The 27,857-nt window shown below is 45.7% G+C and overlaps 1 protein-coding gene across 2 annotated transcripts; it reads right to left on the bottom strand.

Moving 5' to 3' along the window:
* LOC139370359 (NUAK family, SNF1-like kinase, 1b) lies at nucleotides 1-27,857 on the bottom strand. Of its 2 annotated transcripts, XR_011627131.1 has the most exons (8): nucleotides 26,495-27,824; nucleotides 14,430-14,550; nucleotides 9,411-9,562; nucleotides 8,279-8,344; nucleotides 7,936-8,055; nucleotides 6,124-6,256; nucleotides 3,843-5,007; nucleotides 7-2,764 (listed from the first exon to the last, which is right to left on the bottom strand). XR_011627131.1 is itself a non-coding variant. In XM_071109794.1 (7 exons), exons 1-7 carry the CDS (start codon nucleotides 26,783-26,785, stop codon nucleotides 3,917-3,919), a joined length of 1,974 nt encoding a protein of 657 aa, XP_070965895.1. In that variant the 5' UTR covers nucleotides 26,786-27,857; the 3' UTR covers nucleotides 1-3,916. The 2 variants fall into 2 exon arrangements, 1 of the variants encoding a protein (XP_070965895.1); XM_071109794.1 differs by having other exon boundaries at nucleotides 1-5,007; nucleotides 26,495-27,857.

Consider the following 27,857-nt stretch of genomic DNA (forward strand, 5'->3'; position numbering starts at 1 on the left):
TTCTTTGACGTGATCCATTTATTTGAGTTGGTACAGTACTACAGTAGACGGTTTGTAGTAGAGGGACACATGGCGTTTGGTTCCTCACCAGAAAATGTCTTGAGACTTATTCATACACGATGAAATCAGATTGTAACTCCCAAAACACATACTCCGACCAATGCTTTCACAATGAAATGAGACATCATCACTCCCTTAAGGCTGTATCCCAGACAATGACATCTCTCCATTTACGTTATGAACACATCCCCAAGCAGGCCAAAGCATGGACAGAGTAGCTTTATACATCAAATGAAATGGCTTAATCGCCAATAAATACAAGTATAAAAAAAACACCTTGATAATAATTAGCATTATCAACAAAGAAATACCTGGATCATACAATATAGAAAGGGCATTCAACTTAAAGCACCTTGGCAGTCCAGGTTCACCAACTGATACCAAATCAAAATCAGAACCATGGCAACAGCCAAGAAAAAGAATGAGCCGTAACAAAAATAATACTTAAATAACATAATAATACTATTATTATTATTGTCTTAATACCATTATCCAGTCAGGTTTCCCTATGATTAGACCTTCTGCTACTAACGGATATGCACCAGTTAATTCCAGTTTGGCAGATAGAGTTTAATCAGATTCTTTCCTCTTTTTTTTTCTCCTGATATCACTCCCTTAGTTTAGGAATTCCCTGCTTTGGTACAGATGGAGTCTTACCATGACTTGTCTGGGGTCAAACAAGTGGTTGTCAATGTGATGGCACCTACAAGTATGTGTTTATCCCCGTGTTATGCTATGTGTTAGCATTTTAGAGAGGTCACGGACATAATAAGAGGCCATGGATTTCCCTTTTGGGGGGTGTCAATGGGCACCTCTTTCTTTGGAAGTGTACAAATGTACAAGGCCCTGTTCTCTGTGGTTGGGTCACCAGGCTCTATAACACAGTTTGTTCTCTATCTACGTGATGTAAGTTCACAGGTACAACACCGCAATATGACTGATCTTAGGTCAGCTGTTCTCACCCCTCAGGTGTACCAAAACAGAGGGAATATTCTGATCCCACTGACGTCAGATCAGTCCTCTGATCTCTTACGGCCAAACTCAGGGAAGAAATACTTTCTGCCATAACATAAAGCAATATAAAGTTTCTATATTTTGGAGAATCAAAAACAGAAGCGTAATGAAACAAAATACTAACATAGTATAATTTGATCACTGTAAATCCAGTTGACAATAAAAGGCAATACAAAGGGCAATTAAATGCAATATAATACAGAACGGGTCTGTCGTTTCAATCAATACCCAGGACTTTGCACCAGCAGACTTTTGACAAGATTCAACATATTCATTCTGCTGCTTGGGGGTTGCTATAGTTTCCCATACACATGTTCTGATAATATATGGGAAGTATCAGTCACAGATCTGACGCCCCATCCCAGGGTTGAAATGTGTTGCACACTAAGGCCATTCTAAACACGCCACACAAACACATTCCACAGAACACAACTTGACACAACTTTCTTTAACAGCCTCTAGCGTTTGGCTTAAAACAAATCCTTAACACTAAAGTAGAAATATAACAAAAGCCTGCCAGGCTATTATTGTTGTAAAATGAAGTCATTTTCAGATGGGGTTTCCCCATCTATGGTTAAAAGTTCCAGGGGCACATACAGAACCCAATCCATTTCATCCCCTGAATCATTGAAGCTTCTTCTCATCTTTGGTTAAAAAAAACCCACAAAAAAACACAAAAAAACTTTCAATTTCCTTTCTTTTTACTCCGAACTCACTTTCTCTATGTCACTTTCACTAGTCTACATATCTGTTTCCTTCAACTCTTTCGCCCTTTCCAACAGGAAAGGCCTCTCAAATCGCACCATCACCAGGAACATTTCTCTTTCCCTCCAACACTTGTTTCCCACTCAAACCTCTACTACACTCTACCTCTCACTTTCACTCCACCATCATTTTCCTCTCTGCTACACGCTACTTTCCTCTAATAGAAACAATAGCTGGCTAATTATGCTAAGTTGACATAATGGCCCTGTACACACAGCTGGAGGCCTGACAGCACACACACCACAGAACCCCCCCTGCCAGGTGCCGATAACATCTCCCGCACCAACACGTCTCCAGCCATTGTCTGTGGAATGTGCTGTGTCATTAGAGCACTGAAACAAATCCTCCTGCTTAGCCCTTTGTGGAGTGGGAGGGGGCGCCTGGGTTCAAAATGAACTAGGCTATAACATCCACAAATAACAACCTGAGCATTGTGTGGGTCTACACATGACATGGACACTCTTAGAAAAAATTAACGCTGCTATCTAGAACCTAAAACGGTTCTTCGGCTGTCCCCATTGGATAACCCTTTGAAGAGCCCTTTTCGGTTCCAAAAGGGTTCTACTTAGAGCCAAAAAAGGTTATACCTAGAGCCAAAAAAGTGTATCCTATGGGGACAGCTGAAGAACCAATTTGGAAACCTTTTCTCTAAGAGTGTAGGGTTTCTTTGCCATTTCCAGCTGGTATGACTCTGTAGCCTAGTTATGCCAATTGAGAGAGAAGTCCTCAAACCAAAGGCAACTCCAGCACTATAGACAGACAGACAAAACAACCACAGACATGGCTGTTTATTTGCCAAGAACATTCCAGGGCTATGAGAGGGCATCTGAGCCATCTACCTTCACTAAGGTGAGCAGCTCCAGACCCCTCCAGCTCGCCTGTCCAGGCCGTGTGTTTAAACCAAATCCCCAAACTGCTGACACATCTATGGGGGAACAAAAAAACAAGAAAGCACTGCATGAAAAGGCTTGTTTAAGACTGTCATCTCTCTGGGCTTGGATCTTGTTCCTGACAGTGTTTTTTGGGGGACGGAGACGGGACTGTTTCCTCTAAACTGCTGTTTTAGGTCTGTGTGACTCCTGACCTGTGACTGTGTAAGGCTATAGGCTGCTGTGGGTTCCATTAAGGTCCTGGGTCTCTCTCACCACATTCACATGTATATGAATCAAAACAGCACAACTGGTGACAGGTTGGCCTGGCAACCATCTCTCTCCACTTTCAGGAAATGACATACATAATTTTATATAGATCTAAAAGGCACTTCCTACATATTCCCTAATACCATATGCTAATTTATAGGACATGCGCTTTTATGGTGATATACATAGCTGCATGTTTTACTTATGCGGCCATATTAATATATCATGTATACATGTTTCATTTTAATGGGTAACATAATAATTATATATGTCAATCCACACAAAGGGTTGGAGACAATGAGCTTTGGACTCTTCCAGTACTGCCAGAACCCACCAGTTTTCTATTCAACTAAAATCTACGCAAATATGAATAAATAATTAACATTGTCAGTTATTTTGGCGCAAGACCCTGGTTTGTTTTTTACAGGAAGTAAAAGATCCCAAAAAACATGTGCTCTGTGTGAGTTCTAAGGTGCTTTTTTAAACTCCAACTCAATTCATGGCTCGCTTCGAGAGCCAACCAGTTTCTGGTTGCTGCAATTGTGATTCTAACTTGCCTTTTGCTGAATATGTAAACATTTGAATACAGCAAAGTCTACGGGCAGCTGGAGGAGGCAGGCTGGGTGGCATTCTCTCGTGCCAGTGTTTTTTCTCTCTCCATCGTTTGAAAACCCTGCTAACTGAATTTCCTTTGACTGAGAAGTGCATAGTAGTGTATGTATCAGTGTGTGTATGATATAGTTTCTAACAAGGATTCAATTCCCGGAAAGAAAACAATAACCTCCCAAAAAGTGTAGGCAGGCTATCCCAGCAACACACTGGTCAATGGTTGTCAATGACATACACATTCATGTACATACACACCAACAGAGACAGATGTTATAGCCTCAGCCTGGCCAGCTGGCTGCCTCTTCTCTTCCCCCCCGGGCCCTCCCCGGCTAGGTGAGGTTGCTGCTGATGTCCAGGGCTTGCTGGTACACCTGAGTCATGTCGTCCAGGTCCCCCAGCAGGGAGAAGCTGCCGTTGTCCCCCGGGGACCCCAGCTCTCTGGGGGACCGGCTGAACTTTGACCCGTGGAGCGGTGGGGCCGCCTGGAAGCCCTTGAAGCTGGCCAGTTGCAGCAAGTTTTCGGCTGACACGCAGGCCCTGATGTTGGGGCGGTGGGGGGCGGTGGGGGGCCAGTCAGGGGACAAACTGGGGGACAGGACGTCGTCCTCCAACACCATGCTGGACGGACGGCTCTGGCTACGGGACAGGCCTGAGTCACCCGCCAAGGAAGGCTCCCCGAGAGCACCAGCTGAGGGAGGGCCGCTGTAGGTGGAATACTTCCCGTTGCGCTTCAAGATGCCCTTCCTCCCCACCACTCTCCTAGGAGGGGAGCTGCAGGTGGTGACCCGGGACATGGTGGCGCCCCCTAGCAGCTCGGAGGACTCGCTGCGCTCCGGGGAGGAGTAGTACCCTGATTCCCGTTGTTGGTTGTTCTTCAGAATGCCCTTCTTGGGGAGGCTGGGCACCATCTTAGCTGGCGAGCCCCCTGCCAGGGCAGGCTCCTCCTCCTCCTCCTCCTCTCTGTCGGGGCTAGAGCAGCTTCCTTCTCCCTTGGCTGGCCTGAGCTCCATCATCGCTCCACCACTCCCCAGCTCCACCTCCTCCAGGCTGGGTGAGCGCTGCTCCTCCGTCACCCTGGTCTTGAGAATCCCCTTGGGCCTCTTCAGCCCTGGCTTGTCCCCCTCCCCTCCACCGTGGGGCCCATCCCCCACTTCATTCTCCTTCTTGGACTTCTTGGGACGCTGGCGGAGGACCAGGGGCAGCAGGGTGGTGGGTTTTCCCGGCCGGGGCTCGGTACGGTTCTGCCAGTCAATGAAGCGGGCCAGCATGGGAGAGGAGGTGCCGCTGTCCCGCTGTGTCTCACAGTCGCACACGCTGCTCTTCCAGCCCCAGTTGACCCACCAGTGGTTGGCGATGTCTTCCACCGTGGCCCGCCGCTCTGGGTTCACCATCATCATCCAACGGATCAGACCGCGGGCATCTGGGAGGGGCAACAGGAGGGGAGCATAGACTGACATTCTGGATATGAGCACAGCACAGGTTACACTTCAGGGTTTTATTGTTGCTACAGTATTATCTAATAATAGTTCTACTTAGACCAGGGCCGGGCAACGTTAGTGGCCCCACTTCTTTACAGCGGAGAGAAATGTTCTGTACGTTTTAGAGTCCATTTTGTGCAATTGTACACATTTTGCCACGGGGCTTAGAGTAAATGTGGCCGTTTTAAAGCAAGTTTGCTTAAATTCCACACATTTTGTTATGGGGCAGAAAGAAGATTTAGACATTGTATAACTTTTTTCATGCATTTCTACTCATTTTGAAATGGGGCAGAGAGGCAAATGAGTTGTTTTATAGCCAATTTCATGCAATTCTACATATTTTGCTTTAGGGTGGAGATGAATGCTTGCAGTTTTTAATATGATATCTGAGTGAGACTGACAAAAAATATCAAATGGGGCCCCCCGGCCGGTAATTTGACCATGATAACAAGTTTAGATAGCTGGCTGCTAAATTACTTTAGCAAGCTAGCAAATTTTAGCTGACACGGGCTAATTGACTGACTATCAGTGACTGACATAAAACAAAAGAAAACTGCTAATACACAACCAAATTTCAAAATTGCACCATGTGTATTCTACTATTCTAACTCGCAACAGTAAGTTGGGGGGGGGGGGGGGGGGATTTATCCGAGGGCCTTCAAAAGGGGGGCTGCGGGGCGCATGGCCGCACGTTGCCTATCCCTGACTTAGACAGTGTACTGAAGACACTCTTAGAAAGAAAGGTGCTATCTAGAACCTAAAATGTTTATTTGGTTGTCCCCATAGGAGAACCCTTTGAAGAACCCTTTTTTGGTTCCAGTAAGAACCACTTTTTGGTGCCAGGTAGAAATACTCATGTGGGTTACACATAGAACCCTTTTCACAGAGGGTTCTACATGGAACCCAAAAGGGCTCTACCTGGAAACAAAAGGGTTCTCCTATGGGGACAGCCATATAATCCTTTTGGAACCCTTTTTTCTAAAAGTGTAGAGTAGAGGGTGTATACATAGAGGGAGACTAGATCTTCGACTGTGTAGGTTGAGGGTTTTGTTCTGCACCTGAGGACTGGGTGGGCTCTCTGTACTCCCCATTGCTGATCTGGCGGATGAGGTTCTTGTGGTCTCCTCCATCGAACGGCATGGTCCCATAGACCAGGGTGTACAGCAGCACCCCCAGAGCCCAGCTGTCTACCTACAGCAATACAAACACACGTGTCAATACACAGGTCCCTACACAGATCAGGATCAGATAGACTCAACGTGAGAGACTCAACGTGAGAGATCAATCAGTTAAATCAGTCACCGGAGACGCAGTTCAAAAGGAATCTCACATTTCCCTTTTCCAATTTCCAGTAACTGATAAATGAGGCTCAATGCCATTACTGAGTTAGCAACAGATCATCAAAACATTAACAAGGAGTGTACTGTGTCTGAACTGGAACGACGTAGCTATGGTGTAGCAACAGCTGAAACACTGTAAGCACCGCACAGCTATACCATATTGCTCTTGGCCCTACTTTCCTTCTCCATCCTCTCAGCCATAGAAACAGTGATAAACACCAGAGTGTGGAGTCGGGAGTGTGCCAGTTTGTTTCCATGTAGATAGAACCAGTTCTCCCTCTGTCTTACTTTCTGTCTCTGTCTGTGTGTCAGCCAGAAGCCTGCGCTTTGTGACCACTAACCTAATGCAATGTGGCTTTCTTAGTAAATGGGTTATGTAAGACCAGTGGCTGGGGCATAGGGGGGGGGGGGGGGGGGGGGGGGGGTGGAGGGTGGTTAATGAGTCCAGCAGAGATGGCAGAGCTGTGATATCCTGGCCCTGACATATCTCAGGAGACACACTGCCAGCCACTGATTAGCCAGACGTCAGGCTTGGGAAGGGAAGGACAAGACTCCTGGAGGAATGTGGCTGGCTGTTGATGGCCACGGGGTTATAGCCAGCCCAGCGCTGGGACTGAGGTCTGGGACTGACTGTCAGGGACTGACTGTCAGGGCACAGGAAAGTAGATAGGGCTGCTCCAGCAGCTCCACACTGACTGGACTTCCTCTAGGGCCAAAGCCAGGAATGCCTCACCCTGAAACCACTCTGTCATTGGTTCACTGACTGAGACCTCTCTGTCATTGGTCGGCTGGCAGGGCCGCTGGGAGGGTGAGACAGGGCGAGTACCATTGTTGTGTTCTGTTTTTGTGTCAGCTGTAATTTGTGGATTTTCCGCAACTGCGTTCTGCCATTTTAATTACAATCTCTGTTGAGTTTTTTTGCACAGTGAATTATATACATTTAATGATTGGACTTTTTGGTCTAAAAATACAACTTCTTGCAATTCGGGAAACGCCCTGAAGAACAATTACTTTGGAATTAGTCAATAAATAGTTTGGGGCAATTTTGTCACTCTTTCTCCCTTTTCTCAACCAAACAATTTCATTGGCAATGAAGTTACTGGGCCTGTCTGTGTAACTGCTAAAGTCTGGAAGTTTAAAGTCTTCAAAGGGAGCTGAGACACCATCTGAGGCCTCCCACTGAGGATGTGAGAGTTGCTGGGAGTAGCAACTGACTGGGGTGTAATCCCATCAAAGAGGAGACCTAATGTCTCTCTCTCTCTCTGTCTCTCTCTCTCTCTCTCTCTCTCTCTCTCTCTCTCTCTCTCTCTCTCTCTCTCTGTCTCTCCCTCCCTCCCTCCCTCCCTCCCTCCCTCCCTCCCTCCCTCCCTCCCTCCCTCCCTACACCACTATCTCTCTATTAGCTCTGGGACTCCCACTCCACAGTGCCAGGTCCTGGAGATTAGTAATAACTTCTCCCAGGGACAAAAGAAACCCAGTCTCATTGTGTCCTGTCTGTGACCTCTGACCTGTGTGGTGCCTAGTCCCTACCTCTGGGCCGTGGTAGGGTCTTCCGTTGACTATCTCCGGTGATGCGTAGAGCGGGCTGCCACAAAACGTCTGCAGCAGTTTGTCCTTATGGTAGAGGTTGGATAGCCCAAAGTCAGCAATCTGGTGGGGAGACGGAGACAGAACATCATAGTGGTTTGGTAAAACATCATAACAAAGGTCATTCAAAGTCTCATGGCACTGACAAGGTGACAGAAAGGACGCCTTCAAGCACCGGCATATCTAAACTCTATTCAAAGTTACAGACTCTGTTAAACATTTACAGACTCTGCTCCAAGGTCACAAGCCAGGTTGATAGAGCTGATTAAAAATGACTCTTTCTTACCTTAATGTTACAGTTTTCATCCAGTAGCACATTTTCCAGCTTCAGATCCCTGTGCACCACGCCGTTCTGTGAAAGACAAACAGTCCATAGGTTGTCTCTAGCTCGGTACAGTAGAGGGCCATTCGTTCGCAGTTCAATCTGCTTCCTGACGGTGTGGTGATTTACAGAGACCAAACTCCTGTGTTGCTCTCAGGGGATAGAGTCAGAGTGGGCCAATTGGTCTCGTGCTGTTTCATTTCCCTGCCTCACACTCTATCGTCTTTGTGTTGACATCTGCAGAGATTTTCCCTCGAATGTGTCACAATAAAAAAAAAGAGCCTGTAATTACAGACCCAGATAAATCATGTTCTCACAACAGCCCCGGATTAAAAACAACTCTGTAGTTAGTGGCCCTTTCAAGGCAGGCACTAACATGTGGTACACACAGGGAAAGGAAACACATGCAGCCATTTCAGATCTGGAAGTGATGGGGTGACTTCATTACAGCTGTGGCCGGGTTCTGTGTTGTGCTGTGCGTCTTCAATTGGTTAGCAGTGACAGGGAACACTTGTTCACATGCTTCTGATTGGAGTGGGGGGAGGTGTCTCTAATCAGCCCTCTCACAGTGCACCTCCTTCCTGTGTCAGTCAACCACACTATATCACCCCTGGGATAGGATGACATCATCCTATCCCAGCTGTAGAGATGAGGACTATGGGGGGGCAGCCAGACATCCACCCTTTCTGGAGGACCATGGTCGAGGGGAGAGGAGGAGAGTGTGTGTCCCGGTTTGAGCTAAGGGGTGATCCAGGGACATGGAGAGACATGACCGCAGATGAGGACCCAGGGAACCACGGCAGAGGCTGGGTTTGCTCAGCACACTATGGGTGACACTGGCTTGCATTGAATCTGTCCTCCCAAACACCAAGAGGCCAAGGAAAGCATAGCTAATACATCAGACTGCTTGACAATGTGAGGGATATATACGCTTATAGGCACACGGTTCTGATATTTCGCCCTGCGTCTGATTAGTAGAAGTATGTGTGTGTGTGTGTGTATGTGTATGTGTATGTGTGTGTGTGTGTGTGTGTGTGTGTGTGTGTGTGTGTGTGTGTGTGTGTGTGTGTGTGTGTGTTTCTCTACAGAATCTTACCTTATGACAGTGGTGCACAGCAGAGACTATCTGTCTAAAGAAGTGTCGTGTCTCTCTCTCGCTCAGGCGCCGGCGCTCACTGATGTAGTCGTACAGCTCGCCCTTACTGGCGTACTCCATCACGATCACGATCTTGTCCTTGTTCTCAAACACTGGAGGAGGCAGAAGCAGTGGAATGGACACAGTCAGCGTGGACACACAGACAGATACCATCTGTTTCAGTCAGCGTGGACACACAGACAGATACCATCTGTTTCAGTCAGCGTGGACACAGACAGATACCATCTGTTTCAGTCAGCGTGGACACAGACAGATACCATTTGTTTCAGTCAGCGTAGACACACAGACAGATACCATCTGTTTCAGTCAGCGTGGACACAGACAGATACCATCTGTTTCAGTCAGCGTGGACACACAGACAGATACCATCTGTTTCAGTCAGCGTAGACACACAGACAGATACCATCTGTTTCAGTCAGCGTGGACACAGACAGATACCATCTGTTTCAGTCAGCGTGGACACACAGACAGATACCATCTGTTTCAGTCAGCGTGGACACACAGACAGATACCATCTGTTTCTGTCAGCGTGGACACAGACAGACAGACACCATCTGTTTCAGTCAGCGTGGACACAGACAGATACCATCTGGTTCAGTCAGCGTGGACACAGACAAATACCATCTGTTTCAGTCAGCGTGGACACAGACAGGTACCATCTGTTTCAGTCAGCGTGGACACAGACAGATACCACCTGTTTCAGTCAGCATGGACACACAGACAGACACCATCTGTTTCAGTCAGCGTGGACACAGACAGATACCATCTGTTTCTGTCAGCGTGGACACAGACAGACAGACACCATCTGTTTCAGTCAGCATGGACACAGACAGATACCATCTGGTTCAGTCAGCGTGGACACAGACAGACACCATCTGTTTCAGTCAGCGTGGACACAGACAGATACCATCTGTTTCAGTCAGCGTGGACACAGACAGACACCATCTGTTTCAGTCAGCGTGGACACAGACAGATACCATCTGTTTCAGTCAGCGTTGACACAGACAGATACCATCTGTTTCAGTCAGCATGGACACAGACAGATACCATCTGTTTCAGTCAGCGTGGACACAGACAGATACCATCTGTTTCAGTCAGCGTGGACACAGACAGATACCATCTGTTTCAGTCAGCGTGGACACAGACAGATACCATCTGTTTCAGTCAGCGTGGACACAGACAGATACCATCTGTTTCAGTCAGCATGGACACAGACAGATACCATCTGTTTCAGTCAGCATGGACACACAGACAGACACCATCTGTTTCAGTCAGCGTGGACACAGACAGATACCATCTGTTTCAGTCAGCGTGGACACAGACAGATACCATCTGTTTCAGTCAGCGTGGACACAGACAGATACCATCTGTTTCAAAGCAGAGGTTTCATCACAAAACATTTGTGGAAAAATCTACTTCATCTTCTCAGTGGACATGTTGAATATCATCTAGATGAGAACCTCTGCCAGATTCACAGCAAACTGGTTGTGTTCAAACTCCAGAGCACGTTGCATCTCTGATTACATTACATCACCACCAACCCCACCTCATGTGTCTGGCTTGAGTCTTAACAACACTTCTGGGAGGGAGGGGGTGTTTTAGTAATCAGCCAAATGCCTTGGAGAGGAGAGGACATGAGAGGAGAGGACCTAGGAGGAGAGGACAGGAGAGAGGAGAGAAGAGAACATGAGAATAGAGAAGAGGACATGAGAGGAGAGGACCTAGGAGGAGAGGAGAGGAGAGGAGAGGAGAGGAGAGGAGAGGAGAGGAGAGGAGAGGAGAGGAGAGGAGAGGAGAGGAGAGGAGAGGACCTAGGAGGCGAGAAGAGGAGAGAGGGGAGAAGAGGACATGAGAATAGAGGAGAGGACATGAGAGGAGAGGAGAGGACATGAGAGGAGAGGACCTAGGAGGAGAGGAGAGAGAGGAGAAGAGGACATGAGAATAGAGGAGAGGACATAAGAGGAGAGGAGAGGAGAGGAGAGGAGAGAAGAGGACATGAGAGGAGAGGAGAGAAGAGGACATGAGAGGAGAGGAGAGGAGAGGAGAAGAGAAGAGAGAAGAGGACATGAGAGGAGAGGACATAAGAGGAGAGGAGAAGAGAAGAGAGAAGAGGACATAAGAGGAGAGGAGAAGAGAAGAGAGAAGAGGACATGACAGAGGACGAGACTAGAAGAAACTAGTAAAGAAAGGAAGAAAAGGGAAGAGAAGGGAAGAAGTAAAATAGAAAATAAATACAGGAGGGGGCCTAGTTAACAGAAGGTCCTTAGTGTCTTCTTGCCTTGACCTGGACAGTAAATCATCAACTTCTCATCATGCCACTAACTTTCACCACTCTCTCCCACATTCCAAGCCCCCACACTAAGCCCTATTCACATGGAGAAGAGATAGGAAGCCTCAGCGCCCTACAGACTAGACACAGGACAACCTGTTCCACCACTATCTATCTAGCCTCCCATGTATCATTACGTCTACCGCCAGGGCATGTTGCCGTGCCAACAGCAGTGCACCATGTGAGGGATGAGAACTGTCAATGTATTTTCCCACACAACAGGGGCTCCAAGGGTGGAGACCTAGTCACCCATGAGCGAGCCCCTTCATAGGCCCACCCCTACCCTCTTCTTCCCCCTCCCCTTCGGAGAATAATCCTGTGGTTAAAAACATGTTGATGCTGATTGATGGTAACCCTCCCTGATTTTGGCTGTTCCGCCGGGCAGGGCAGGCAGCACGGAAACCGGGCCAGCTGTCCTGGGGGTCGGATCTGATTGGCTGACAAAGCTTCGACCCGGGACGACCCTTCCAGCGAGCCGTGGCGGGGGTCCGTTTGAGAGCCAGCCCCCCAAGATTCACAGGGATAATTACCTGGTTCACATAACGGAGGCCTGTTATCCACGGCCCGCTGGGCTGGGTAGCGCTAGCTAGCTGCCCCCTTCGTCTGTCACTCATTGATTCTTTGTTCCGCGGCCAGCAGGTCTCAGATCATACTAATTAGCACCTATTGTCCCACTGCCCTGGACTTTGCTTGGTCAGCTTAGGGCCTAGCCCCCTGAGCTGTTAACATGAGAGTCACGCTTAAATCGCTACTTCGGCGGAGCGCAGGGGACAGTGAAGTTACAAAGAACATTTACTTTTGTGTGTTCAAATGTGTGTTGTCTGACAGAGGCCTTTAACATGGACATTTAGTGCTTTGTCATATTTCACAAGGAGGGCAATGTACAGTAGTCATAAGGCAGAGCAGTTTCCATTCAAACCAGAGAATGAGTAGGAGAAATCTCCCTCTTCTTAAAGTCCTGTCTTTTCTAAACCAGAGAGGGGTGGTGCTTGTCCCTGTCACACCAGGCTTGTTTTACAGCCTTTAAGTTCGCTAGGGAACAAAACACAAAACACTACACAAACAGCCGTTGTGTATACCATTTCAAAGGAATGGACCATATTGACTGCTTCAGGAAGACTTGTCTTGAAATTGTTCCCTTAAAATTGAGTTATGAGGTTATGAATTATGCTGGAAGTGACAAGCAAATGTGCTTCAATTGCTCGCAGGCCCGCTGATGGAGGCAGAAAAATATATTTAAAAAAAAAAATCCATCAACACTACACATCTGGTTCAGCTTTGTTTCACACAAGCAGTTAGCTGTTGACACGGGCGTTGCCGGATACACATGTGTGTGTCTATACATTTGCAACGCTATTCTGGGCGGGGGCCAGCCCACAACAGTAAACAAGAGAAACACCAGAAACCAGGCAACCTCTCCAAAGAAACGACTGGCAAGTGTTGGTAGCAGACAGCGGGTCTGACTGCACGGCACACGCATAGGGGGGAGCAGCACCCCGTCTCCTTGTAAGCTGGTTTATAGAAGTGTTCTCCTAATCAACCTCTCAGACACACACAAACTAGGATTTAAAAAACAATAACCACAACACTCACGGACGACTGGCCCGTTCCCATGACAAATGTCTCTGTTTGACTGTTCGTCACCAACACGTGGGGTTTGGTAGACTTTGAACCCAATCAGAACAGTCATAGTCAACCGGTTTGGGCACTGTTGTTAGGCGAAGTGGCACAACAGTTCTGACGTGGCAGAGAAAACTGTTTTTGAACGACTTGGGATATAGAAATAGGTACTAGGCATTAGTCTGATGTTGACTCATTGTTTAACTGCCCTTTGAAATGGCGTTTCAAACTTGAATTGGAAATGTAAGGTAATGTCAGCTGCATCAACATTCTCTGTTGATCACAATTCCTCTCTCAAACGGAGGTGTGGGGTCAAGTCAAAAGAGTGAATATGCAACACAAGACATGAGTGAAGCCTTTGTGTCTTGGAGGGTTGTCTAGTGGGACTGATACACTGTATGGATGTGGCGTTAGCGTGAGCTTAGGGCCTCTCCTCCCTGTGCATATCTGTGGAGTCAGGCTCAGGGCTAGCCTTCTCTCTAATGGAGTGCTAACCACTGAGGCAATCTCTCTCTCTCTCTCTCTCTCTCTCTCTCTCTCTCTCTCTCTCTACACCTCTCTCTCTACCTCTCTCTCTCTCTCTACTTCTCTCTCTCTACCTCTCTCTCTCTCTCGCTCTCTCGCTCTCCCGCTCTCCCTCCTACTCTCCTCAGTCTCAGTCTGGCTCCCAGCTGGAGATCTCTCTAAGCACTAACAGATGTATGGCCCTGAGACCGCGGAAGACACAAGAGGAGACCTCTCAGATGTGGGAGAGAGAGGCAAAACCTCACGGACACCCCCCCCCCCACCGACACACATACGTGCACGCACGTGTCCACACACTCTCTGAAAGACACTGGGCTCAGACAGAGAAGCAGAAGAGGAATAACATCTCAAAACCCACAGGTCCAGATTGTATTATGACATCTGCCTGCCATAACATGGCAATCCTAGAGCAGCACCAGGAAGGGGAAGGAGGAAGAGATTGAAAGCTGTGTGTGTGAGCGTGCGCATATAGACAGACACCCTACCTTCGTAAATAGAGATGATGTGGGGGTGTTTCAGGGAGGACATGATCTCTATCTCCCTGCGGATGTGAACCATGTCCTGCTCCTCCTTGATCTTCTCCTTCCGGATGGACTTGATAGCCACCTGGGGAACAGAGGACAGACACGTGTTCTGGTCAGTTGACGTGGACTACTGTGAAAAATTAGTGGGCAGGTCAAATCAAACCCACAAAAGAGATTGTGATGTTAAACCAACGCAGGCCAAACCGCGAGTCGACACACCCACACAGCATATCACAGACACCTTGTTGCACGTACATCAGCAAAGACATTTGGACAGCCAGAATGCTTGCCCTGTTGACCTTCGCAAAATACAGTATGTCTTACATAACATAATCTAAATGAACACTCTTTGACCCTCCTTCCCAGAGCCCCATAGTGACCCACCCGTTGTGACCTCTGCTCTCCACTCAGCCAGTCAACACAGACAGGAGAGGCACTGAGACTCGGTCATCAGAGGCTCCTGCTGTGTAATTCCCCGTCTCTTTAGAGGAGAAAAGGAAGGTGCTCTCGGTGGAAAGAAACAGCGTTGGCGCATGGTGCAGTAATGAGAACTCCTTTGTACGGAGTGTTCACCCTGGTATTAACAGACAGCTGGTGCTAGGGGCTTGGTCTATCTAGTCTGTGATGTGTGTGGAGTGGGGCGGGGGCGACTCCCTCTAGCCTGACTCCGGTCTAATGGACATATCAGGTAGAACATCAAGGAGAATAGGGAGTTTCTGGGCTGTGGGTTTCCATGGCAACTGCAGCTCGGGGGCGGTGTGTGTGCCTGCCAGCAGGGGGAGTGGATTGATGAGCTGAACCTTCTCAACTAGCCTGTGAAGACATTACAGTAGATGCAAGTGCCAAACGAACACACTTTCAGGCCAACGTATTGTGTTGATTTACACCATGCCGCCCACAAACACTTACACACGGCGTACAGTATGTAGGCTTACACCCACATCTGTTGTAAAAACGACAAACCAGAGGCCTAAGGTCATGGGCGACAGGCAGCCTAGTGGTTAAGAGTGTTGGGCCAGTAACCGAAAGGTTGCTGGTTCAAATCCCCAAGCAGACTAGGTGAAGCAGACTAGGCGAATATGTTGATGTGCCCTTGAGCAAGGCACTTAACCATAATTGCTCTGGATAAGAGTAAAAAAAAAAATTGGGTCAGCAGAGACTTCCTCCTAATTGGCCTCCCCCTAGTCTCTGTTAGCTAGCCCATAGGGACAACAAAAGCTTTCCTTACTAAGAGAGAGGTCCATTACAGTGGAGGCCAATTCTACTCCAGAGCCAGGCAGCAGTACAAACCACACACTCAGTGTGCCAAGCTAATTACTGTGTAAATTCATAAAAATAACCCAACCAGAATAACTCTCCTCATCCAGAGCATGACTTGATTACATAGAATAAAAAAAGATGTAAATATAAACAAGGAAAGGCCCTGTTTTGTTTCCACACTCTGAGTGGTAGTCTTTAGGTCTTAGTTAGTCACTGGTCTCTATTGGTTAAGTGTTGTACCTCCGCTGTTATTAACAGCATTAGTACTGTATTCACTTCATGCCAAATCCTAAACCATGAGTGGGAACGTAAGTCCCCAGTCTGTCTTTATGTGAAGCAGCACACTGCCTGCACTGCCGGTCCGTTTTTCAATTGTGCTGTTTTTCATTGAAGGCCGGGATCTTTCAGTTCCTATAGAAGTACAATACAGGACACACTCTACTTGGAGATGGTGATGTAGAAATAGGGTTGCAAAGGGTCAGAAACTTTCCAGTAAATTTCCGGAATTTTTCTGGAAAATTTCCATGGGAATTTAAGCTCGGGAATTTGGGGAATTTTGCTTAAATTCGTCTAAAAATGTAGCTTATAACAATTAACCTTTTTGTGGGATACACCTAAGGCAATTCTAGGTCTTGCGGCATATTTTGGTTCAACTATCACCAATTCAATGGAATTGCAACCCTCTGCATGCACAGTGTATTCCTCCACCACATGTGCAGTGCACTCTTCCATCACATGTGCAGCTGATTCTCAAGATCTTGCACACTAATGAGATGCTATTGAGCCCACACTACTACACTGTCTGAGCCAAGAACTACATGCTTTCTGGTAAAATTGTATTACAATACTGGGTGAATATATTTTATATCACATACATTGTTTTTTGTTAACTAGTAAATAGTAGCCTACAGCAAAGTGTGTTTAAATAATTTCTAACCTGTTAACAATTTCTGCTAGTTAGTTTTTGCTACCATGTGGGTTTTAGCTTGCTTGAGCCTGCTAACTGAGGAGTGTTAATTCACCTGTTTCCATACATGTTTCGTTTTAAAACATGTATCTTTCAAAGGAGTTGTTTAATGTAACTACTTAACTATTTATCTGTACATTGAATTGTATTTGGGTTTTTTTACCAATTGTTTTCTACTCTTTACAGGAAAATGCCACGGGCTCTATCTGATGTGTGGGGACATTTCACTGCAGCTAATGTAGAAGGAAAAGCTGTATACATTTGCAAATACTGTGCCAAATCATATGTGAAGAATGCAACAGATGCAGAATCAACTGGCCAAGTGCATAACGTTCCCTCATCACTCACAACTAGCAACCTCTGACAAATGTCCCTCTGCTTCTATTCGAGGTGAAATGATGAATCAGACACCATATCGATAGCAACAGCTCATGGTCCTCCTGGAATGAGAAGTTTTTTTGACTCAATAAAGGAACGTAGTCAGAAAAATGCTGATGAATGTCTTGCTCGAGCTGTGTATGCAACTGGTTCACCTCTGATGCTCACAGGCAATGTGTATTGGAGAAGATTTCGGAATGTTCTTCGCCCAGCATAACATGCAGACATGCTTAATCTACTAATTTGCTGGATGCAGAGTTCCACAGAGTTCAAGTGAAGGTCAAGCAAATCATTGAGAAAGCAGACTGTATTGCAATCATCTCTGATGGGTGGTCGAATGTTCGTGGGCAAGGAATAATTAACTACATCCTCTCCACCACTCAACCGGTATTGTACAAGTGCACAGACACAAGGGACAACAGACACACCGGTCTCAACATTGCAGGTGAGCTGAAGGCAGTTATCAATGACCTTGGACCACAGAAGGTATTTGCACTGGTGACAGACAATGCTGCAAACATGAAGGCTGCTTGGTCTAAAGTAGAGGAGTCCTACCCTCACATCACACCCATTGGCTGTGCTGCTCAAGCATTGAATCTGCTTCTAAAGGACATCATGGAACTGAAAACAATGGACACACTCTACAAGAGAGACAAGGAAATGGTTAGGTATGTGAATGGTCATCAAGTTATAGCAGCAATCTACCTCACCAGTGAGAAGAAGAAGTGAGAAGAATAAGAGCACCACATTGAAGCTGCCCAGCAACACCTGTTGGGTGTTGTCATCATGTTTGACAGTCTCCTGGAGGGGGAGGAGTCTCTCCAAGAAATGGCCATATCACAGTCTGCCAATATGGACAGCCCCATCAAGAGGATCCTCCTGGATGATGTATTTTGGGAGAGAGTGGTAAGCAGCCTGAAACTCCTGAAACCTATAGCAGTAGCCATTGCACAGATTGAGGGAGACAATGCCATCCTGTCTGTTCAGACTTGCAGATGTAAGAGAAGACATCCATACTGCCCTGCCCACTTCACTGTTGCTCCAAGCAGAGGAGACTGCAGTTCTGAAATACATAAAAAGCGCAAAGACTTCTGCCTGAAGCCCATACATGCCGCAGCGTACATGTTGGACCCCAAGTACAGTGGCTTGCGTAAGTAATTTTCCCCTCCTGGCATTTTTCCTATTTGTTGCCTTACAACCTGGAATTAAAATGTATTTTGGGGGGTTTGTATCATTTGATTTACACAACATGCCTACCACTTTGAAGATGAAACATATTTTTTATTGTGAAACAAATAAGAAATAAAAACAAAAAACTTGAGCGTGCACAACTATTCACCCCCCCAAAGTCAATACTTTGTAGAGCCACCTTTTGCAGCAATTACAGATGCAAGTCTCTTGGGGTATGTCTCTATTATCTTGGCACATCTAGCCACTGGGATTTTTGCCCATTCCTCAAGGCAAAATTGCTCCAGCTCCTTCAAGTTGGATGGGTTCCGCTGGTATACAGCAATCTTTAAGTCATACCACAGATTCTCAATTGGATTGAGGTCTGGGCTTTGACTAGGTCATTCCAAGACATTTAAATATTTCCCCTTAAACCACTCAAGTGTTGCTTTAGCAGTATGCTTAGGGTCATTGTCCTGCTGGAAGGTGAACCTACGTCCCAGTCTCAAATCTCTGGAAGACTGAAACAGGTTTCCCTCAAGAATTTCCCTGTATTTAGCATCATCCATCATTCCTTCAATTCTGACCAGTTTCACAGTCCCTGTCGATGAAAAACATCCCCACAGCATGATGCTGCCACCATCATGCTTCATTTTGGAGATGGTGTTCTCGGGGTGATGAGAAGTGGTGGGTTTGCGCCAGACATAGCATATTCCTTGATGGCCAAAAAGCTCAATTGACCAAAGTACCTTCTTCCATATGTTTGGGGAGTCTCCCACATGCCTTTTGGCGAACACCAAACATGTTTGCTTATTTTTTTCAATAAGCAAGGGCTTTTTTCTGGGAACTCTTCTGTAAAGCCCAGCTCTGTGGAGTGTACGGCTTAAAGTGGTCCTATGGACAGATACTCCAATCTCCGCTGTGGAGCTTTGCAGCTCCTTCAGGGTTATCTTTGGTCTCTTTGTTGCCTCTCTGATTAATGCCCTCCTTGCCTGGTCTGTGAGTTTTGGTGGGCGGCCCTCTCTTGGCAGGTTTGTTGTGGTGCCATATTCTTTCCATTTTTTAATAATGGATTTAATGGTGCTCCGTGGGATGTTCAAAGTTTCAGTTTTTTATTACCCAACCCTGATCTGTACTTCTCCACAACTTTGTCCCTGACCTGTTTGGAGAGCTCCTTGGTCTTCAAGGTGCCGCTTGCTTGGTGGTGCCCCTTGCTTAGTGGTGCTACAGACTCTGGGGCCTTTCAGAACAGGTGTATATATACTGAGATCATGTGACAGATCATGTGACACTTAGATTGCACACAAGTGGACTTTATTGAACTAATTATGTCACTTCTGAAGGTAATTGGTTGCACCAGATCTTATATAGGGACTTTTCTGTTTTTTATTTTTTAGAATTATTTTTAACATGTAACATGTTAACATTTCACTTCTCCAATTTGGACTATTTTGTGTATGTCCATTACATAAAATCCAAATAAAAATCCATTTAAATTACAGGTTGTAATGCAACAAAATAGGAAAAACATCAAGGGGGATGAATACTTTTGCAAGGCACTATATGCTGGCAAATGCATCCTGTCTGGTGCAGAGATTAACAAGGCCTATGGTGCCATCAAAAACGTGTCTCGCCACCTTGGCCTGGATGAGGGCAAGGTTTTTGGTAGTCTGGCGAAGTTCACTTCCAACCAAGGGCTTTGGGATGGAGATGCAATATGGCAGTCGGTTTTGTGGATCTGAGGCTCTTTCACCTCCTGCCTCCATCATCCTCCAAATCCCACCAACATCAGCCGCCTCAGAGCGCAACTGGTCCTTGTTTGGGAATACACACACCAAAGCACGCAACAGGCTAACCAATACAAGGGTTGAAAAATTGGTGGCCATCCGGGCAAATTTTGGGCTTTTTGTGCCTGACAACGAGCCATCCTCAACAAGATTGGAATGTGACAGTGAAGATGAGGCCTCAGAGTTGGATGTTCAAGAGGTGGATATTGAGGAGGTCCAGGGAGAAGACATGGAAGCCTGAGAGGAAGACAACCAAAGCTTTAGTTTCTAGACTATCATTTTACAGATGTATGTTGAAAACGTTTTTGGGAGATGCGATGGATTATTGGGGATTATTCAATATTCCCTTTCTTTTGTTGTTCAGTGAAATCATCCCATGTGAAGAGTCAACTCATTTAATTAAAGTTAAATTCATAACGAAATTATTTTTTAAAATTTCCATTGGAAGGATTTAATAATTTGCAATTGTCTACTTATGATAAGGTCAAATGTTTATTTCTGTCTCCATTTGATATGGTAAATATATCCAATGCAATAAACATATACATTTAAATGGTATTAATATTAATTTGCATATATTTCCATTAATTCTCATATATTCCTGTTAATTCCCATATATTCCCGTTAATTCCCACAGAAGGTTTACACCTCTTGTAACGGTTGTCTGTGGTGGAAGAAGGTGAGGACCAATGCACAGCGTGGTAAGTGTCCATATTGTTTTAATAAGAATCTGAACACTGAACAAAAACAATAAAACGACAAAACGAACAGTGACACAGAACAGAAAATAATCACCCACAGCTCAAGAGTGAAAACAGGCTACCTAAGTATGGTTCTCAATCAGGGACAACGATTGACAGCTGCCTCTGATTGAGAACCATACCAGGCCAAACACAGAAATCCCAAATCATAGAAAAAAGAACATATACTGCCCACCCCAACTCACGCCCTGACCATACTAAAACAAAGACAAAACAAAGGAACTGAATGTGCAACCCTATGTATAAATACACAAAGGTCTTACTGTGGTGTGTGTGGTTTAATTTTTAGAGAGATTTGTGGACGACTAGACTGCATGTATTGCAGATAGTACAGTATCAATAGACACTGCCCTTTGACCCTCATTATACTGTAAGTTATGTTTTTAATGTCACGTGTGAAATGCCTTTCTTGCAAATGCAAAACCCAACAATGCAATAATCAACACGAAAAACACACGAGAAACAATAAGAAATATGTCAACCTATTAGAGACAGCATTCCAACAATACAGCGCAGACAAAACCCCATCCATCCCACTGGGCTCGTCTCTTACTCCCCTGGGACCCTGGAGTGGGTGGGATCATTAAACACGCAGGCCTGTGTATCATCCACCTGCCAGCTGGCTGACTGGCTACAGTACTGCAGCCCTGCTTTTGTCTTTAAGTGGTGGGCTATTACTGTCAGTCACACAGATGGCTGCCCTGCCGGCCTTGCCCAGCCACCCTGTGCCAGGTATCGTCCTCCTCTACAGGCTGTAGGCTGGAGTGTGTTTGATGCGAGAGGCCGCGCTCCGCTCCCCTAGAGCCTGACAACGACCGGCGTTTTCTCAGCCCATTAAAATAGATGAGGTATCCATCACTAGTTCCCCACTAGATCATGTTCATTTGTGTGGATGGAGAGATTGTGTGTGTGTCTGTCTGTGTCTGTGTCTGTGTCTGTGTGTGTGTGTGTGTGTGTGTGTGTGTGTGTGTGTGTGTGTGTGTGTGTGTGTGTGTGTGTGTGTGTGTGTGTGTGTGTGTGTGTGTGTGTGTGTGTGTGTGTGTGTGTGTGTGTGTGTGTGTGTGTGTGTGTGTGTGTGTGTGTGTGTGTGTCAGGGGAGTTAACAATAGCAGGGAGGACCCTATGATTGATTGAGAGAGCTGAGCCATCTTTTTACCACAGTGCCAGAGTGAAGAAGAAAAACTGCTGATAACTGCACAACTACAGCCCATAACAGTGAATCTCAGTCATTTTCTCCTCCCAGTTAATCCCCAGTGAATCCATTGTTTGGGGGTGAGGTAATCTAGTGCTTTAAACTCAAATGAATGTGACTTTCTAACCCCTAAACTAAAGCCCACCCCTTCCATTATGATGGGGTTCCCTATCTTGAAACTGCTCCCCTCCTCCCATCTCCCTCCCTCCCTTCTCCTCCCCCATCCCTCCCTGACTCATTCCCTCCCTCCCTCTGCTTTGGACCCCCCCACAGGATAATAACTTTCCATTCGTGTCTTATTTCCTGCTGGGGACGGCCTTTCATGTGTCAATGCCCACTGCTGTCACCACAACTGTTTCCCTTTGTGCAAGGCATCTCCTCCCTCACACACACTAAAACGGACACGCATACACGCATGTAAGCACACATGCACCTTTCATTAAAAAATATATGTTTATTTAACAAGGCAAGTCAGTTAATAACAAATTCTTATTTACTATGACGGCCTAGCCCGGCCAAACCCTAACCTAGACGACACTGGGCCAATTGTGCGCCACCCTATGGGACTCCCAATCATGGCCGGTTGTGATACAGCCTGGAATCTAACCAGGGTCTGTAGTGACGCCTATAGCACCGAGATGCAGTGCCTTAGACCGATGTGCCACTTGGGAGCCCTTATGCATACAGTAGTCAAATCAAACCACACATACAGTAGTCAAATCAAACCACACATACAGTAGTCAAATCAAACCACACATACAGTAGTCAAATCAAACCACACATACAGTAGTCAAATCAAACCACACATACAGTAGTCAAATCAAACCACACATACTGTATGAGGACACAGACACACTGACGTTCAATCCAAAATGAGCAGCCGACAAACACAACAGAAGGTTGTGCAGATTCTATGTCGACAGGCTGTCACACTTGAACACATGCTCTCATGCACCCCGACATCTAATCAATCTCTCTGCAATGATAAACCCACAAACACAAGTCATCAGTCTCTTCTCTTTGCCCTTTTGCTCTTCTCATTTAGTCCAGCTGCAAAAGAAGCTGGGGCATGGCAGGGAAAGTAATACGGGCAGGGTCAGCAGAGGGATTCCATAACGATCACCCTGTTGCTATCTCTATCACATGGACACCGGGGGCTCTTTAGGTCAGGGGTCATGTACACTCTCACAGCACCATGCCAGACACACGTGCCCTGGGGCCACAGTCTGCACACCCTCTCTATCTCTGTCTGCGTGCCTCTGAACTGAATGTACTCAAGTGTTGATTTACAAAGGGCCCATGGCCACTTGTACTGGTAATAATGTTGTGACACATTCAACGGCAACAGTTCAGGTTGATTTATAATTAGCTACCACCTACACACTGTTCCAGGGTCAACTCTGCTGCCTGCTATTTGAAGTGGAATCATTAAGGGCTGAAGAACTAAGGCAGGCCAGGCTAACTGATAGAGGAGGAATGCATGGGGATCAGGCATTACCATCACTCCATAAATCTCTAGAATGATGTCAGGGCATGTGGAGATGGCAATGACATACAAAGTGGTGAAACTGTGGTAATTAATGGGATATAACATAATAGCCTTAAACATTTCACCAAATGTTGGAAAACTTGCAATAAGGCATTGATGCCATAAAGCAATGGCACCAGCCAGGCAGGCCATGTGAGGGTGCTATTTGAGCTATGGGCTAATGGTGCCCCCACCAAGCATGCGTGTGCCAGGAGCTATGGAACACAGAGGGACGTGTTGACCCGACTGAGTTTCCCCCCTGGCATTCTGAATCTGAACACACGTAAGGAAATTTCCTCTCGTTGTGCCAAAAGGGGATCATGGGTAAAATTATGCAGCACATAGAAATATCTGAAGAGGTGAGGTGCATGGGTCCCCAAATATGGTGCATGGGGGCAGATGACGAGCACTCAATGACATGCTGCTGTCCTCCCAGTCATGGATAAACTCCAGGAAAGTGTTGACCAAAACAACACCAAGACACAAACAAAAACAAAACAGTTTAGGGACATTGGTCAAAGAGACACAGTCATAGGTCCGGTAGGTAGCCTAGTGGGTGAAGCATTGGGCCAGTAACCGAAAGCTTGGTGGATTGAATCCCTGAGCTGACAAGGTAAAAATCAGTCGTTCTGCACCTGAACAAGGCAGTTAACCCACTGTTCCCCGGTGGGCCGTCATTGTAAATAAGAATTGGTTCTTAACTCTCTTGCCTAGTTACAGTTGAAGTCTGAAGTTTACATACACCTTAGCCAAATACATTTAAACTCGTTTTTTCACAATTCCTGACATTTAATCCTAGAAACAATTCCCTGCCTTAGGTCAGTTAGTATCACCACTTTATTTTAAGAATGTGAAATGTCAGAATAATATTAGAGAGAATTATTTCTTTAAGCTTTTATTTCTTTCATCACATTCCCAGTGGGTCAGATGTTTACATACACTCAATTAGTATTTGGTAGCATTGCCTTTAAATTGTTTAACTTGGGTCAAACGTTTTGGGTAGCCTTCCACAAGCTACCCACAATAAGTTGGGTTAATTTTGGTCCATTCCTCCTGACAGATCTGGTGTAACTGAGTCAGGTTTGTAGGCCTCCTTGCTCGCACACACTTTTTCAGTTCTGCCCACAAATGTTCTATAGGATTGAGGTCAGGGCTTTGTGATGGCCAATCCAATACCTTGACTTTACTGTCCTGAAGCCATTTTGCCACAACTGTGGAAGTATGCTTGGGGTCATTGTCCATTTGGAAGACCCATTTGCAACCAAGTTTTAACTTCCTGACTGATGTCTTGAGATTTTGCTTCAATATATCTACATAATTTTCCTGCCTCATGATGCCATCTATTTTGTGAAGTGCACCAGTCCCTCCTGCAGCAAAGCACCCGCACAACATGATGTTGCCACCCCCGTGCTTCATGGTTGGGATAGTGTTCTTCGGCTTGCAAGCCTCCCCCTTTTGCCTCCAAACATAACGATGGTCATTATGGCCAAACAGTTCTATTTTTCTTTCATCAGACCAGAGGACATTTCTCCAAAAAGTACTATCTTTGCCCCCAAGTGCAGTTGCAAACCGTAGTCTGGCTTTTTTATGGTGGTTTTGGAGCAGTGGCTTCTTCCTTGCTGAGCGGCCTTTCAGGTTATGTTGATATAGGACTCGTTTTACTGTGGATATCGATACTTTTGTACCTGTTTCCTTCAGCATCTTCACAAGGTCCTTTGCTGTTGTTCTGGGATTGATTTGCACTTTTCGCACCAAAGTACGTTCATTTCTAGGAGACAGAACGCGTCTCCTTCCTGAGCGGTATGACGGCTGCGTGGTCCCATGGTGTTTATACTTGCGTACTATTGTTTGTACAGATGAACGTGGTACCTTCAGGCGTTTGGAAATTGCTCCCAAGGATGAACCAGACTTGTGGAGGTCGACAATTGTTTTTCTGAGGTCTTGGATGATTTCATTTGATTTTTCCATGATGTCAAGCAAAGAGACACTGAGTTTGAAGGTAGACCTTGAAATACATCCACATGTACACCTCCAATTGACTCAAATTATGTAAATTAGCCTATCAGAAGCTTCTAAGGCCATGACATATGTTTCTGGAATTTTCCAAGCTGTTTAAAGGCACAGTCAATTTAGTGTATGTAAACTTCTGACCCACTGGAATTGTGATACAGTGAATTAAAAGTGAAATAATCTGTTGGAAAAATGACTTGTGTCATGTACAAAGTAGATGTCCTAACTGACTTGCCAAAACTATAGTTTGTTAACAAGAAATGTGTGGAGTGGTTGAAAAACGAGTTTTAATGACTCCAACATAAGTGCATGTAAACTTCCCACTTCAACTGTAAATAAAGGTCACATAAAAAATATAGATATATTCTTTTAACATGCAGTTCAATTATTTCAACAACATCAAAAAGAGGTGTTATTCTAGGCCAGCTCTCAAGTTTGAGTTTGACAAACTAGAAACCTCTTAACCTTACCTCAATAAATGGCACATTCCAGCCCATTCAATGTGAGTAGGCTGAAGTGTCTTGGAGGACTGTTGGCCTGTTTCAATGATGTGTATCGTTGAGGACAGCGCGTGCTAAAGATATTCCCAGGGTCTCTAGGGCCTTATGAGCACGGGGAAATTCCCATAGGAGAAATAGACACACATGTCTAGAGCACAGCAAAGTAGCTATTTGGGGCCTCTTTGTTGTAGCTATGTTTTCTATGGCTCAGGATTGGGCGTCTCGGGTCTGTAGACTTAAATTACACAGGCAGCCCAATTCTGATCTTTTTTTCCGCTAATTGGTCTTTTGGCCAATTACATCAGATATTTTCCTGATCTGATTGGTCAAAAGACCAATTAGTGAAAAATAGATCGGAATTGATTGCCTGTGTAAACGCAAGAATAACTTTTACAGATGTCTCAGGCATACAGGGTTTTTAAAACCCCTATACCTAAAGAGTGTTTAAAACCCCTATGCATAAATAAATGTCTCACCTCTCTGCCGGAGTGTCGTTCAATTGCCTTCTTGACTTTGCCATAGGTCCCTCTTCCGAGAGTCTCGAGCAATTCGTAGCGGTGTTTCAGGTTATGCTTGTGGTGGTGTTTCTTGAAGCCTGAATTTCTCCTACTGCCATCGCTAGCTGCCGGTGTCTCTGCCATTGAATGACCAGCAGGTAGCGATGGAGGGGACAGATCACCCCTAGATGGTTTACCCACTGAGGTGGGGGTTTGTTTGGCCTCAGGACGGGTCAGCCCTCGGTGGGCCGAGAGACAAGCTGTTTCCATCTCTGGGGAAGTATTCAAACTAACTTCCCACGGTTAAATATCTTAAACTAAGCTATTTGTTACAAATATTTATACTATAGTTATACTTATTATAGGCCTAATAATAGTCGTAATAAATAAAATAAATTACAAGGAATAATGCGTAAATATTATAGTAATAAACATAGAAATTATTCAGATTGTCTAATGATCACTCCCTTTGTTCATTATTTTCTGATCAAAGAATTCTCTCCGCATCTAGTCATTCCTTTGTCGGCTTAAAAGAGTGAGTCATTATTATACGATTAAATAAAAAAGCAAAAGGTTATAAACGAGACATGTGACATCACCTGTCTTTGCGCGCCTGATACATAATGCAATGCATATTATAATTTTTTTACTATGAAGGTATATTCTAGGGCTGCAGTCCTCTAAATATGTATTCAGCATTCGACAGACGAATGCATGTCGGAAGCTGAATCCACTTTCGATTGTATGTCTCCTCGGGTATGAACAATGGTGCTCAAAATTTAGCAATCCAGAAATATTTTATTTTATTTAGGTTATTTAAACATCAGGCTATTCTATTCTCGTTATCCGTGTAGTAGCCTATACTGGCATTATTATCTCATAGTCTTTCGTTTATTCTAGGCCGTTCACATAATCTACCGTAAAAATGCTGCCAACATCGTTAACTCACAACTAACAGGCGAAACCTTCAGCGTCATTGCCTCCCGAGAAAGCAGCGACGAAACCGGCGTTCTGGATGAAGATGACCCTCATTTTGTCCTCAAACCAGGTGTAACGTCATTCAGCTGAGCTCTGTGTATGGCGCGAGTGCTCCATGCCCAAGTCGACGTTGCAGATGCGCTATGATCGGATATGTCAAGCTCAGACGTTTTGATTATTGCCATTGTCGTTTTGCTCTCCTTCTTCTTGTGCCCTTCTTCTCCCTTTCTCTATATTCTCTAACGTGAGGGGCTGTGAATAAGGAATGTGAAATGATCGAGTCCGGAGGCGGAGTTTACAGTCCTCCTTCCTTCTCTCCGCTGTGCTCTCTGCCTCTCTCTGGATTTTGTTTGGACTGCTGCTG

This window comes from Oncorhynchus clarkii, chromosome 2 (assembly GCF_045791955.1).
Source record: "Oncorhynchus clarkii lewisi isolate Uvic-CL-2024 chromosome 2, UVic_Ocla_1.0, whole genome shotgun sequence".
Taxonomy (NCBI): Eukaryota; Metazoa; Chordata; class Actinopteri; order Salmoniformes; family Salmonidae; genus Oncorhynchus; species Oncorhynchus clarkii.

Coding starts and splice junctions, on each gene's coding strand:
- LOC139370359 (XM_071109794.1), bottom strand. CDS start 26,785: ATGGAAACAGCTTGTCTCTCGGCCCACCGAGGGCTGACCCGTCCTGAG. Junction 8,345..9,410: donor CTGTGCACCACTGTCATAAG/GTAAGATTCTGT, acceptor TGTCTTTCACAG/AACGGCGTGGTGCACAGGGA. Junction 8,056..8,278: donor ATGAAAACTGTAACATTAAG/GTAAGAAAGAGT, acceptor TCTCCCCACCAG/ATTGCTGACTTTGGGCTATC.